The sequence below is a fragment of the Nelusetta ayraudi genome, unplaced genomic scaffold, assembly GCF_046127955.1.
Source record: "Nelusetta ayraudi isolate G7.1 ecotype Tasmania unplaced genomic scaffold, CSIRO-AGI_Nayr_v1 ptg000002l, whole genome shotgun sequence".
NCBI lineage: Eukaryota > Metazoa > Chordata > Actinopteri > Tetraodontiformes > Monacanthidae > Nelusetta > Nelusetta ayraudi.
Genome location: NW_027466052.1, coordinates 4,553,786 through 4,566,380, shown reverse-complemented (window position 1 = coordinate 4,566,380; position 12,595 = coordinate 4,553,786). Strand labels below are relative to the sequence as shown.

At 44.4% G+C, this 12,595-nt stretch overlaps 1 protein-coding gene across 1 annotated transcript; it reads left to right on the top strand.

Moving 5' to 3' along the window:
• Positions 1 to 59: 59 nt before the first annotated feature.
• nr1h3 (nuclear receptor subfamily 1, group H, member 3) lies at positions 60 to 11,612 on the top strand. The gene is made up of 11 exons (XM_076018557.1): positions 60 to 227; positions 2,563 to 2,760; positions 4,456 to 4,540; positions 4,743 to 4,955; positions 7,229 to 7,495; positions 9,055 to 9,260; positions 9,360 to 9,539; positions 9,800 to 9,899; positions 10,036 to 10,149; positions 10,241 to 10,335; positions 11,213 to 11,612. Exons 3-11 carry the CDS (start codon positions 4,498 to 4,500, stop codon positions 11,357 to 11,359), a joined length of 1,365 nt encoding a protein of 454 aa, XP_075874672.1. The 5' UTR covers positions 60 to 227; positions 2,563 to 2,760; positions 4,456 to 4,497; the 3' UTR covers positions 11,360 to 11,612.
• Positions 11,613 to 12,595: the final 983 nt, after the last annotated feature.

The following is a 12,595-nucleotide window of genomic DNA, read 5'->3' as shown; positions in this document are numbered from 1 at the left end:
TTTTGACCCTGGAGACTTGCTGTTGTGCACGCCCATGTCATGACACAGGAGGCCGTGGAACGGGAGGCTCCTCTCGGCTGCATCTGTACACTCTTTGGCTGGATCATATGATGTAATTGTGCCGTTGGCTAGTCGAGTGAGCTAACGGCGCTAGCACTGCTTGTTAGGGTGGACGTAGTACCCCACACCGGGCGAAAAAAAGAGGCTGAAACCCCGTCAAGACCCCGGCAAGTTATACTCCACACCCCTGATGTTTGTAGTGTTTTCCGAGTCCGCCGTTTGAAGTTGTCTCGAAAGCTAGCTGTGTCGAACTTGTTTCAAGGCAGTAGTTCTCGTGTGCGGGGGTGTTGAGCTAACGTCTACGATATTGGCCTTGTTTGGATCGACTTGGAAGCTAATCTCGCCGAGTGGCGACCGTTCTTCAAAAGCATTTAACGACTATCCAGTCAGTTGTGGGGGTGTTCTTCGTATCTGAGGCACATTTGCTTGTTACAAGTCGTTATAAACGTGTACTCTAGCCCGTTGTCAGTGTGGCTGTTTGCCTCCTCACTTGGCCAGTTAAAATTAACTTACTTGGCTAACGTTAGCGAGTGTGGAATGAAAACAGCGAGCAGGAGCATCAACTGTCAACAACACTGTTGCTCGACAGACGTGTCGTAAAGTTGTGCCTTGGTCTTTGAGACGTTTACGTAACGTGAGGTTGCGAAACGACACCGACCGAGCGTTAGTTAGACAGCGACTTAGCCAAATCACCAGTGCTAATCGAACAGCAGCTACTTTGGCCCGACAATGAAAAATGATGCCCGAGTGGGAGCTCTCGCTTCTTGGTCTGAACAGAGCCGTTATTATGTTTGTTTTGTAAACGAAACTCTAAACAACTCCGGTGAACCCCTCACAGGTGGTTTTTACTCTGGGCTGCCTGCTCAGCTGTGCAGTGTGTGGATCTCTGAGGCACCTGCTGTCACTTCCGGTTGACTTGCCTTTTCATTCGAGTTGATGACCACCACAAAGTTCCCAGCGCAGCTCCACCCAAGCTTTGCTCTTGAGTCTATGGTGGGAAGAAGTGAAATCATCTGGGTGGCTCACCCAAGTCACTGAATTGTGTCTCCTCTTGCGCCACCGTGTCGGTGGGAACCATTGTCTCTTCAAAGAGTTCGCAGCCCCTGAAAGGCCTGACTCTCGGCTTTCACACGGCTTGTTGCTGAGTGTGGAAGTCTGTTTTTCGCCTCACCGGAGACACTTGCATTTGTCGGCGTCCTGTGATTCAGAGAAATGAGCATTTCCCACTCGTCTGGACTGCACACAGTGCTCTGGTTACCAATTTGAGGACGTGCATGAACACAACTCTCTCATTGAGCATCTTCGGGCACGACCCGTGCAAAGGTCAATGCCTCATGATGTTCATGTCGTACCAGTGTCCATGATTGCACATGTGTACATTGTGGACCAGTTTTCTCTTCCACTGGTCAAAAAGCACCACACAATCCTTCTATTCCTTCTAATTCTTCTTTTTAAAAATAGATAAATAAATAAAAATATTCTTAAGTATTAGAGAAGAAGCAACGTTGCATGGAAACTATATTTTCAAATTGGGCTCCGTTAGGTATTTGAATCGTATCAGGTTTTGCAAATTCTTCTTAAACATTTTAGCCTCTCACTTCCACACGTCCAATTAAACACCAGTTGGAGTTCTGTTTGTCCCAGGTGTTCTGTGTCACTGTGGGGAGTCTGGTTATGGTGGAGGAAAACAGACGTTGGGTTCACTGACTTGTGTGACATAAGTGGTTTAAATCTGTAGTTATGCAGACTAATCCAGGATAATCATTTTGATTTGATTCAGGGAAGCATTGATTTTTTTTTTTGTTTGTTTGTTTGTGGCTCTTTATTTTAAAGGAATCTGTGGGAAAACATGGGCAAAGGTGGCCGACTGATAAAATGTAAAGGGACCTTGGACTTGACCGCGGATGATACTAGTTGACTGGGATGGTTTTACTGTGGGAGAATATGAATTCACCCAATAAAACGCTGATGCGGTGGTTAAGCGGACGTGTTGTGTTTATGGACAGGCTTCCTAGTGTGTTGCAACACGGGTTAAACAAACTCACACAGGTGACGTCCGCTGCGGCAACGTTATAACATTCAGCCTATTGATTTGCGATTTCTCAATGTGCGAGGTCTCAGTATCCCACGTGACCTCCGGGTTGATTCTGCCCCTTTTCCTGGTGGCTGCCATGAGACTGAGCGCCACTTGAAGCCTGTCGATGGTGCGAAAATGTGACTATAAGCAGAAACACCCTCCACCCAGTGAAATTTAGGCAGTGAAATGTGTTGCATGTAGAAAAAAAGAAATGAGTGCGATCGGGTCACTGTTGAGCACTGCTTGAATGTGCGAAGGGGGAAAGTGTGGAGTGTGGCGGCCCTGTGGGGAATTGAAAGGCAGGCGTATGACCGATAGTAACCTCTTGTGTTTTCCCTCTCTCCCTCACTCACTCACTCACTCACTCCCTCACTCTCTCCTCCCTCTCTCTCTGGTTTCCCTCTCCCTTCCATTGGGCACTGTAGAGAGGAACTCGTCTTTCCGACTTGCTCTTCTGAAGACGCTCTGGAGTCATTAAACTTCTGTTGAACGAGCCACTGCCAGGCTTTGACCGGCGAGCGAGTCCTCGCGTCAGAGCGGCCACGTGTTGATAGACTGAGACTGCGGCTGTGGACTCGGACCGAGACGATGGATCAGCGATAAATAAGACATCAACTTCAGAGGTGAGGTCAGGCTCAAGCCGCCGGCTATCACACCGTTATAGAGGCTGTTCAGGCAAAGGGGAGTTATGGTAAAATGCTGTGTTTTAACCTTGCGTGAGCTTCAGCAATTGTTTTTTTTAATTTTTATTAATACATACATTGTTTCATTAGTCATAAGTTTGTCAAAAATGCTTTAAAGATAGTTTCATATATATGTAGATTTGTCATATAAGTTAAAATCAAAGGGTGTATTTGTCATTCTTCTCATTGTCGAGACATCAGCACTCAATTCTCTTCAGTTTATTCAGTAAAGCCCCACCTTTGCATCCGTTTGCTGCTTCTATAGTTGAGTGATAAGGGTTTAGGCTGCCACACAGCTTTTTTGCGACATTTCTCATGATTGTCTGACTTCTTCTCCCAATAGGAGATTAAACTTTCATGTATTGTTTTGAATTACGTATTAGTCAATAATGGTCCCTATACCCAGTTTTTTGAAGGAGAGAGATCACAAATACCTGGGTAGTACCAGCTGTGTTTACACCTACACACTGGTTGACATTAGATGAACGGCACAACCATCAAGCAGCTCAGTCTTATTGAAAAGGTCACATCCTCTCTCAGAGACACAGACCTACCTGAGATTTTGAACATAATAATTTTAATAACAACCGCTGAGATGGAAAGGGTTCAACCGGCGACTCTACATTTAATCACTTTTTATGCAACTGTTTGTTGCAAAAAACAAGAGTAGAATGTTTGTATTCCACATAAGCATGTCCATTACATTTATATACAGACTACCTATTATTAAGATTGGTTCTAGTTTTAGTGGCCATCGTCTGGCTAATCCTAACCGAACTGTCAAATCAATCAATGTTTTTATGAAAGCAACTCTGTACGAAAAGAACCAAATCTCAAAATTTAAATTCTACACTAGCTAGATGCGGCTGTGGCAGTACCAGTAACCCACATTCCAGTCCAGTTATCTAATCCACTGCAGGCACTAGATACTAATTACCAAGCTGCTGTAAAACCACCAACCACAGTGCAAAAGGTCAGCCAGCACCTCCCTTAAACAACCTTAATAGATGATCATTATAGTGTGGCAACGTTGATTGTTTTAGTCGACCATATGCAGTGTGGCTGCTCTTCAACAAGTAGCCTCTTGTATTGTTCATATAGAACAACCTGGCTTTTTAACCCTCATGTGTAATGATTAACTTCACATGTTCACTCTGTTTTTTCCTCAATGGTTTTTCACAGCTGGAACTGGAGAGCTTACGCCTTTAAAAAGCAACATCTCCTTCTTACCGGCCGGTTAAGAATAGCTGGAAATCATGCGTGTGTATGCTGAGTCAGTTTCCTGAAGTGCATCAGCATGTAGCCCATGACAAACTTTCAGTTCTGCTTCAGCAGTCACACACCACCCTTTACACGCGCTTTTAGGTCAGAGTGCGCCTATGGTATTTTTGATATTTAGAGGAAGTGATTCCCTTTCTGTTCTATGACCATATTGGCTGTGATACTGATGCAATTACAGCCGCAGGGCTATTTTTAAAAACACAACCCACATGACGGGGTTTGAGTATGATGGTGAAGTAGACCTTGGTGTCAGTCTGCTTTACTTCAAAGGCTGGATGGAATTTTTTTTTTTTTTCCTATTTTCAAGAAAGGTGTTGACTTCATTCTGTGCTTTGTTTTCTTTTTATTGCGTAGGTCCACGTTGTCTTTCCGTTATGACAAGCTGCTGTACAGAAGATGTCCACGCTGTCGGCGACTGATATCCCAGATGTTGGTCATGGTAAGTCGCTGACTCCAGTGTGGTCAGCTGGACCGGAAGAACTTTTAAAATCAGTCAATTTTGAAACGTCATCAACATTTTTACATCTATAAAAAGTTGATGTAAGTTTCAGTTGTTTCCCATCTCCTCTTGATTTGTCGTGCTTGTCGTGGACGCCGTCGCTGCCTCTCGCGTTGAACGTCTCCCCCCCCCCCCCTCCCAGATGATACCAAGGTGTTTGGAGACGCCTCTAAACTGCAGCTGGACTGCATGGTTGAGGAGGGCGACAGGGGCTCCAGAGTGAAGCCCAATGCGCTCCTGTCGCTGGCTGACCTCCCCGTCCCGCCTCACAACAGCCCCTCGCTGACAGAGATGCCGGTGGAGCCGAGCGACATCAAGTCGGACCCGGCCGCTGGCGACACGTCCGCCAGCATAGGTGAGAGAAAAAAAACAGTTGAATAGGATTCGTTAACCGCAAGATTTTCTGACTTCTGAGCAGGAAGATAATGCCGGCCTATGACAGAGGCTTCATTTGTCAACAAAACACGGCACATGTGATGTGAGTGGTGGCGGTGGCAGAAAGTTTTGCTTTCCTTAGTCTGGCACCGTGAAAGTAAATCAAACCACAGCTTTCCCCTTTTGCACTTGTGTGGTTTCCCACATCTCTGTCCAGTCAGTTTACATGAGAAAAGTGAGAGGGGAAAGTCCACCCTCCACTTCTCAAGCAAGCTGGTGCAAAAAAAACAAAACAAAACAAAAAACACTACTCTGGAAAATCAGCCCTTTGTGATGTCACCAATTGCACTTTGTGACTTGACTGATACTTCCCACATGTTAGTGACATGTGATGCACAGCAAAGCATCAACGAGCATTCTTGCAGGAGGCACAGTCCTGGATAGTTAATCCTGCACGGCTGCTCCGCAGGAGGCTGGGATTGAACATGCATGGTTGTACAGTGAGACCTCCGGCAGTCATTCAAAAATCAGTTATGTGTCCAAGTATAAGGCAAGTTTCACGTGTGCAAATAATAGTGAGCAGTTCCTTTATTGTTGTATCCGTAACTGCTGCAGCTGTGCGCTTACACTGAAATGACTTGTTCCCTGTCACTATACCTCCAGTTTACCCGGCATCATCATTCACATTGAAGACATCATTATCCTTTGAACTGGGTTTAGATTAAAAGAGGAGTCGTCCATTGGAAAAATCACTTGCCTTAAAAACACTGTATCAACGCTGTAAAATTCCGTCAATCATTCCCAGCTCTGCGTATGCAGGGACTCGTCAGTGGGCATGTCCAGCGTGGTGGGAGTGTCCGTAGCCGTTTAGCTGGAAGCGCAGGATGGTTTTCCTCTCGAGTTGTTTTTCCGAGAGATGAGAGGAGGGACAAAAGACAATAAACTCATCAGTTGCATCATCAGCGTTTAAACATTGAAAAACACAGGTGACAGAGTTCCATGTTCAGCTGCAGCAAGACGTCATGTGCAAGTATCTGTCTGCCTTTCATTCCGTGTGGCTCTTATTTTGTGTGCGATGAGTGCGCGTAAAGGAAGTAGTGCGGCAACTTCCCTGGACAAGTTAAACCTGTATTTCCTCCGCTTGCCAACCTGACCGCCGTTCAACTCATTTCCATCCTGGAATAGCCAGCAGACCGCTCCTTGAAATCTGTTTTTCAGAAAGTGTAACAGAAGAGCAGTGTTTGTGTATCAGTTTCAGCAATTGTGTCTCTCATTATTTTATATCATGCCACAAAATAGAGTGGAAATTTCCCGTATGCAGGACTGCACAGTGCGACAGTTTTCGTCACATTTGCAAATAAAAATCATCCTGTCATCCAATATTTATCCACTTGCAGGCATCATGCAGGCATCATGAACATGATCATGAAGTGGGAAAGCTAGCGTTACTTTTGACCTACTTTGACAAATAACCATCTGTTGTCGGTAAAACTGCTCCACGGCAGTTGTAGTTCTACGTGTATGCTATCCATCCATCTCATTTCAACTATTTAAGAACTACATTTCCTGGTTCAAATCAATTTCACAATAAACATGTTAACTGACTGTCAACCCTAGGTGTGCTACTATATTTTTCTTTGTGCTACTAAAATTCTTAACTTGCTAGCACAAGTGCTGCCTCTCCAAAAAGTAAGCGTACAGCCCTGATGTGGCTTGTAAATGTAAGCTATTTTGACATTGAGTATTTTAAGAGACTGAAAAGTCAAAGTAAGTAAGTTCAGCAGTGCGTGTGTGTGTACAAAAGATTAATTTTTAGGTGGCTTTGTTGTGTGGTTAGTTTATTTCTTGAATGAGTTTGCACTTTGTCAAATGTCACAGGTTTTTTACATTTGAGGATTGTTGGGTTAATCTGGAAATATTTAATTAATCAAAAAACAAGCCTTTCAGGAAAAACTAAAATTCAATCAATGTTGACATTTAAAAGAAAGTTGTAATCGGTATAGTCGTAAGGGATATGGAAAAAAGCTGAATGCAATGGCAAAAGCTGCCACAAATATCAACTGTGGAGAGTGAAAATTACAGATATAATTGAGGGGGCCACAGATGGAAATAAACATTTATCCCAGTGCCCTGGGCACCACTATTGTTCCACATTGTGGTGTAGGTGTTTTCCTGCGCACACATTTAACCCGGCAGCACAGAGTGAATCCTTGACACAAATTCATTGTCGCCCTTTTTCCTTTGCGCATGCAGACGGCCAGCCGGTGAAGAGAAAGAAGGGTCCCGCCCCCAAGATGCTCGGCAACGAGGTGTGCAGCGTGTGCGGCGACAAGGCCTCCGGCTTCCACTACAACGTGCTGAGCTGTGAGGGCTGCAAGGGCTTCTTCCGACGCAGCGTCATCAAAAGCGCCCAGTACGCCTGCAAGAACAACGGCCACTGCGAGATGGACTTGTACATGCGGCGCAAATGCCAGCAGTGCCGGCTGCGCAAGTGCCGAGAGGCGGGCATGCTCGAGCAGTGTAAGTGTGTGTGTGTGTGTCTGTGTCTGTGTCTGTGTGTGTGTGTGTGTCTGTGTCTGTGTCTGTGTCTGTGTCTGTGTGTGTGTGTGTGTGTGTGTGTGTGTCTGTGTCTGTGTGTGTTTGTGTGCACGTGCGGTAATTGGACCATGGAACATTTAGACCTGTAAATAATTCCAGTGTGGACTGCGCTGATGAATGTCTTGTTTCTGATCTGCTGCCTGGCTACATTTAAAACCTTTAATTTGAAGGAATAGCGACACGGCGGCGCAGTGGTTAGCGCTGCCGCCTCACAGCAAGAAGGTTGCAGGTTCGATTCCGGGCCTGGGGCCTTTCTGGGTGGAGTTTGCATGTTCTCCCTGTATATGCGTGGGTTCTCTCCGGGTTCTCCGGCTTCCTCACACACTCCAAAAACCTGCGTGTGACGTGAATTGGAAACTCTCAATTGTTCATAGGTGTGTGTGTCCATCAGTGTGAATGGTTGTTTGTCTCTATTTGTCTCTAATGAACTGTCGACTTTGCCCCAGCTGGGATAGGAAGAAGCTGGTGTTGAAAATGGATAGGATGGATTTGAAGGAAGTGAATCTGAGAGCTGCTTCTTTGGAATTTGTTTGCAGTTTTTCCACTTGACGGGGCTGGCCGAGCGCCAGGTTGAACAAGGAAATTATGTGTGAGGGTGCTGTGTCTTGAAAAGTGAATATTTAGACTACATCCTGGCGCGCCAGATGGGATGTTTCCTCAATTGTCTGGTTTTATCTCACAAATTCACATGACAAAAAGCTTAAAAGTGAAAAGCTGCCAGCTGCCTCCTTGCCGGTCTTCTTATTTGTGTGAGTGCTGCGTTTCCGTTAACAGCTTTTCACAAAATAAAAGCACTATTTCTAAAATTTCGACGAAGTACAATTACGATTTGCAGGTGTTTCCATTGAACGGTGCAAAGCGCATAAGCTGTAATTCTTGTAAAACCTCGTCCCGTGAGATTTGACGAGAATTACGTTGGTTGCGTTGGTTTGTTTACGTTTGTTTGCTGTCAAGAATGGCTGTTATATTTTTCTCTTTGATTGCTTGTAAAAAAAAATATTCCGTCTCCTCCCCCGTCCAAACATAACGTGCCATTTTCACCTGAAGTGAACTGGTCACGTGATCCTGAACGTCACATCCAGGGACGGGTAAACGCGAAAAAGTGTTTCCATGACACTTTTGCGATATGTTTCTATATCGACACGTCTGAAAAATCACCTCAAAGCCTTTTAGCGATATTTGAGAGGTTTTTGGAAGTTTGGGTGTTTCCATTACCATTTTTTTTATGCCGATATTTAGGATTTGCGCAATTCTAGGGGTAATGGAAATGCAGCTACACAAACCACCACGTTAGAGGACGAGGAATCCCCAAAGGCACTTCTCTGTTGGAGGTCAGCACGTGAAAGAGGCAGAGTCAGTGTTGTCACCCAGCTGCTGTACAAGCTTGAAACTAGAAATCGGAAAATCCGTCTTATCGGAAGAGCTCGGAAAAACAAGGATTTAACGGTTTAACGAACTTGCGCTACTCTTTGGACCTGTAGGCGTGCTCTCCGAGGAGCAGATCCGACTGAAGAAGCAGAAGAAGCAGCACGAGGAGGAGACGGCCCGCACGTCCACAGAGGTCCCCGCCACGCCGCCGCGGGAAGTGGCCACGCTGGATCCGCAGCAGCAGGAGATGATCGAGAAGCTGGTGGCCATGCAGAAGCAGTGCAACAAGAGGTCTTTCCTCGAGCGGCCCAAAGTGACGGTGAGCGCGTCACTGTTGTTTCGCTCGAACGGAGGACATTGTGTGTGTATGTTCGCCAATTCATAAACGTGTCTCTGTGTGTGTGTGTGTGTCCCACAGCCGTGGCCACAGAATCACGACCCGCAGAACCGAGAGGTGCGCCAGCAGCGGTTCGCCCACTTCACCGAGCTGGCCATCATGTCAGTTCAGGAGATTGTGGACTTTGCCAAGCAGCTCCCTGGGTTCTTGGAGCTCACCAGGGAAGACCAGATTGCTCTGCTGAAGACGTCCACCATTGAGGTTTGTGTTCATTTCATCAGTTTGTCCTCCGTCAGGTCAAGAATCAAACAGTCGGCCCATTTGAATTCAAGATTTTACTTCTAATCTTGATTGTAAATGTCTACAGTGACCAGAGCTGAAAAAGGAGCCGAGCTAATCTTTGACAGTTTCCACGTGAAAGGCTTTAATGCCAATGTTTTATATAACCATTTCTTAAAAAGGTTTGTCTCCATTGGCTCCAAGTTATGATCCTCTGACTGAAATATTTCTGTCCTCCTCAGATTATGCTGCTGGAGACCTCCCGGCGGTACAATCCTTCTATTGATAGCATTACATTTCTAAAGGATTTCAGCTATAATAAGGAGGATTTCGCCAAAGCAGGTGAGTCAGAGCAGTTCGCTTGCAGCATGTGAATATTGATTTCCAGTCGCAACCCTGCAAAGATATTACTCCCACCCCCTCCTCCCCCCTGTGAAATGTTGTTTTCTTGTTCTCACTCAACTCTCGACTTTCTCAGGGCTCCAGATTGAGTTCATCAACCCAATCTTTGAGTTCTCGAAAGGAATGAATGACCTGCATCTAGACGAGGCAGAGTACGCCCTCCTCATCGCCATTAACATCTTCTCTGCAGGTCCAAAGTCCTGACAAATAAAGCACACTGTTTGTACTGAATTTAGGTGGCATGCGATTGACGGCGGTCCCCTTCCTGCTTTTCCCCTTAGATCGGCCAAATGTGCAGGATCACGAGCTGGTGGAGAGGCTGCAGCAGCCCTACGTAGACGCACTGCGCTCTTACATCATGATAAAGAGACCAAATGTAAGCGCCCTTCACACATATTTGTCGTGTGGGTCAGCGTGACCCGACGCTGTCGTTTCAACAAGCACACTGGATCAGGGCTGTGGTCGCATTTTGTTTGTTCACACTTTTGAATGAATGAATGACTTTATTTTGGTTGCAACAAAGCAGAAATAAAAAGTAAAGGTTTAACATTAAAGATCACAATATGTAACCTAAAAAAGAGTAGGCTGAAGCCCAAGGCGTATTTCTGCCTCTCCTGTACCATTGATAAACTTAGATAATCACAGATAACCCAAAATATTCATAATAAAGAGAAAAAAAATGAATTGCACTGACATTCAACTTTTTTAAATTCTCATTTACATTCAGTTTGCCATGTAGTCTTTCCTTATTTGACATGTTTTTAAATGTTTTTATTTGTATTTTTACTTTTTGAAAAAAAAAATATTTGAAGGTTTATATTATAATAATTTCCTGATCTTAATTCTTCCTCAAGGGTAACCATTAACGATTATTGAAACAAATAATCTCCGGAAGGCTGCATACTTAGCCCCGTGTTTACAGCTTCCTGCTGAAAAGCTGTCTTTTAGCTTCCTGCTAAACAAACAGGAAATTAGTCATGATGAACACTGAAAAGGTGACAGTGACCTTTGTGATATCACAAAAAAATCCCAAACGGGGCACCGTGTATATAGTGTAGCTAGCAAAAGATAAAAAAAAAAGTTTTTGCTATTTCTAATAGGTTATTAAAAGTGTCAAGGCACAGATCAAAGCACTGGTGGGGTTTTTTGTTGTTGTTCGTTTAGTTTGTTTTTTGTCGTAATACAGCACCTTGTCACAAAAGTAAACAGGCACCTGGGCGTTTTATCTCAGACGAGTGTAAATATCTCCTCAGGATCACCTGATGTTCCCCCGGATGCTGATGAAGCTGGTGAGCCTTCGTACGCTAAGCAGCGTCCACTCGGAGCAGGTTTTTGCCCTCCGTCTCCAAGACAAGAAGCTCCCTCCGCTGCTCTCCGAGATCTGGGACGTCAACGAGTGACTGACTGCAAAGCCACAAAGCTGCCGCTTGGCTCCTGGAAGCCCGTGCAGACATGCAGGCGTCGGGCAGGAACGCGGACTCCTTTCTGCCCGCAGGGTGAGACGTTGGTCGCGGCATTGAGATTCTCTTAAGCTTTCACGTGGGAGGAGGCAAATGCTGCCGTTTCGCTCTCCGAGAGACTGGTTTCACTTTGAAGAGAAGATGAATGAACAAGTTTTTGCTGAGCATTTTGTGGTGTTTTTTTTTTTTTTTTTTTTTACATATATATATATATACATATATATATTTTGTAGACGCTGCCACGATCTCAGCGATATTGAAATCCCCACATCGGGCTCTTAAAGCTTCACGCTCTTGGAGGTTTAATTTGTTTGTCAGTCTCAGTTCTCTTCCCATCTTTGAGGAACTGAGAGCAGAAATACCCGACTGTGACTGGCTGAGGTGTTGAAGAATCAGCCAATATTCCAGATGAAATGTTTTTTCTAATGGTTTTGTGGAATTTAAGGATGAGCAGACCTGTTTCAGTGAAGTTCATGAGGTTATGCTAAGACGGTAGCACATCTGGTTGCTTTTGTGCATTTGCTGACGTTAAAGGTGCAGGTGTGTAATATTTGACGCGCAGTACCTTTTCAGCATACATCTTAACAGTTTGTGTAGCCACTCAGGTAAAGTAATGTGAAGTAGACTCTTCCCATTGGTGGGCTTATTTGGTGTTTCTCTTGAGAGTTTTGTTTATTTTTGCCCCTATATTAATATAAGGGACCTTTTTGGTCATTTATAGATGCCCATTAACTTTAATGTAAATTGCATATTTATTTTCTTGAGGGAAAAAATATCAGTGTACAATAAAATCCACAAAAATTGTACAATTGCATAGAAACGCACAGAATGCACAACAGATGTGTAGTGAACGGAATTCTTATTCGACTAGAAATTATTTGACTGAATTCCTTTTCTTTATTCTTATTCCTTCCTTTTTTCATTTTTTTTTTTTACACACTGAGCACTCGTACCTCAGCAAAGGTGGTATTTGTGTCTCCAAATTCCATGTAAAGGTTAAATGTGGTTTTGCAAAGTCAGTTGCTGTTTTCAAATTAATAAAAACAAAAAACAAAAAACATCCTTACAAAGCTGCATTGATCAATCAGCGTAGAATGTATTGACAAGTGCTTCTGATTCATTTCATTTCAAACCAGTACGGTGACTTTATTTTTATTTTTTTCCAACTGAATCATT

Bases quoted from the DNA above. Each gene is read 5' to 3' on its own strand.
- nr1h3 (XM_076018557.1), top strand. From the start codon at position 4,498: ATGTCCACGCTGTCGGCGACTGATATCCCAGATGTTGGTCATG. The intron at 4,956-7,228 runs GTGAGAGAAAAA...TTGCGCATGCAG, and splicing joins CGACACGTCCGCCAGCATAG to ACGGCCAGCCGGTGAAGAGA. The intron at 10,150-10,240 runs GTCCAAAGTCCT...TTTTCCCCTTAG, and splicing joins CATTAACATCTTCTCTGCAG to ATCGGCCAAATGTGCAGGAT.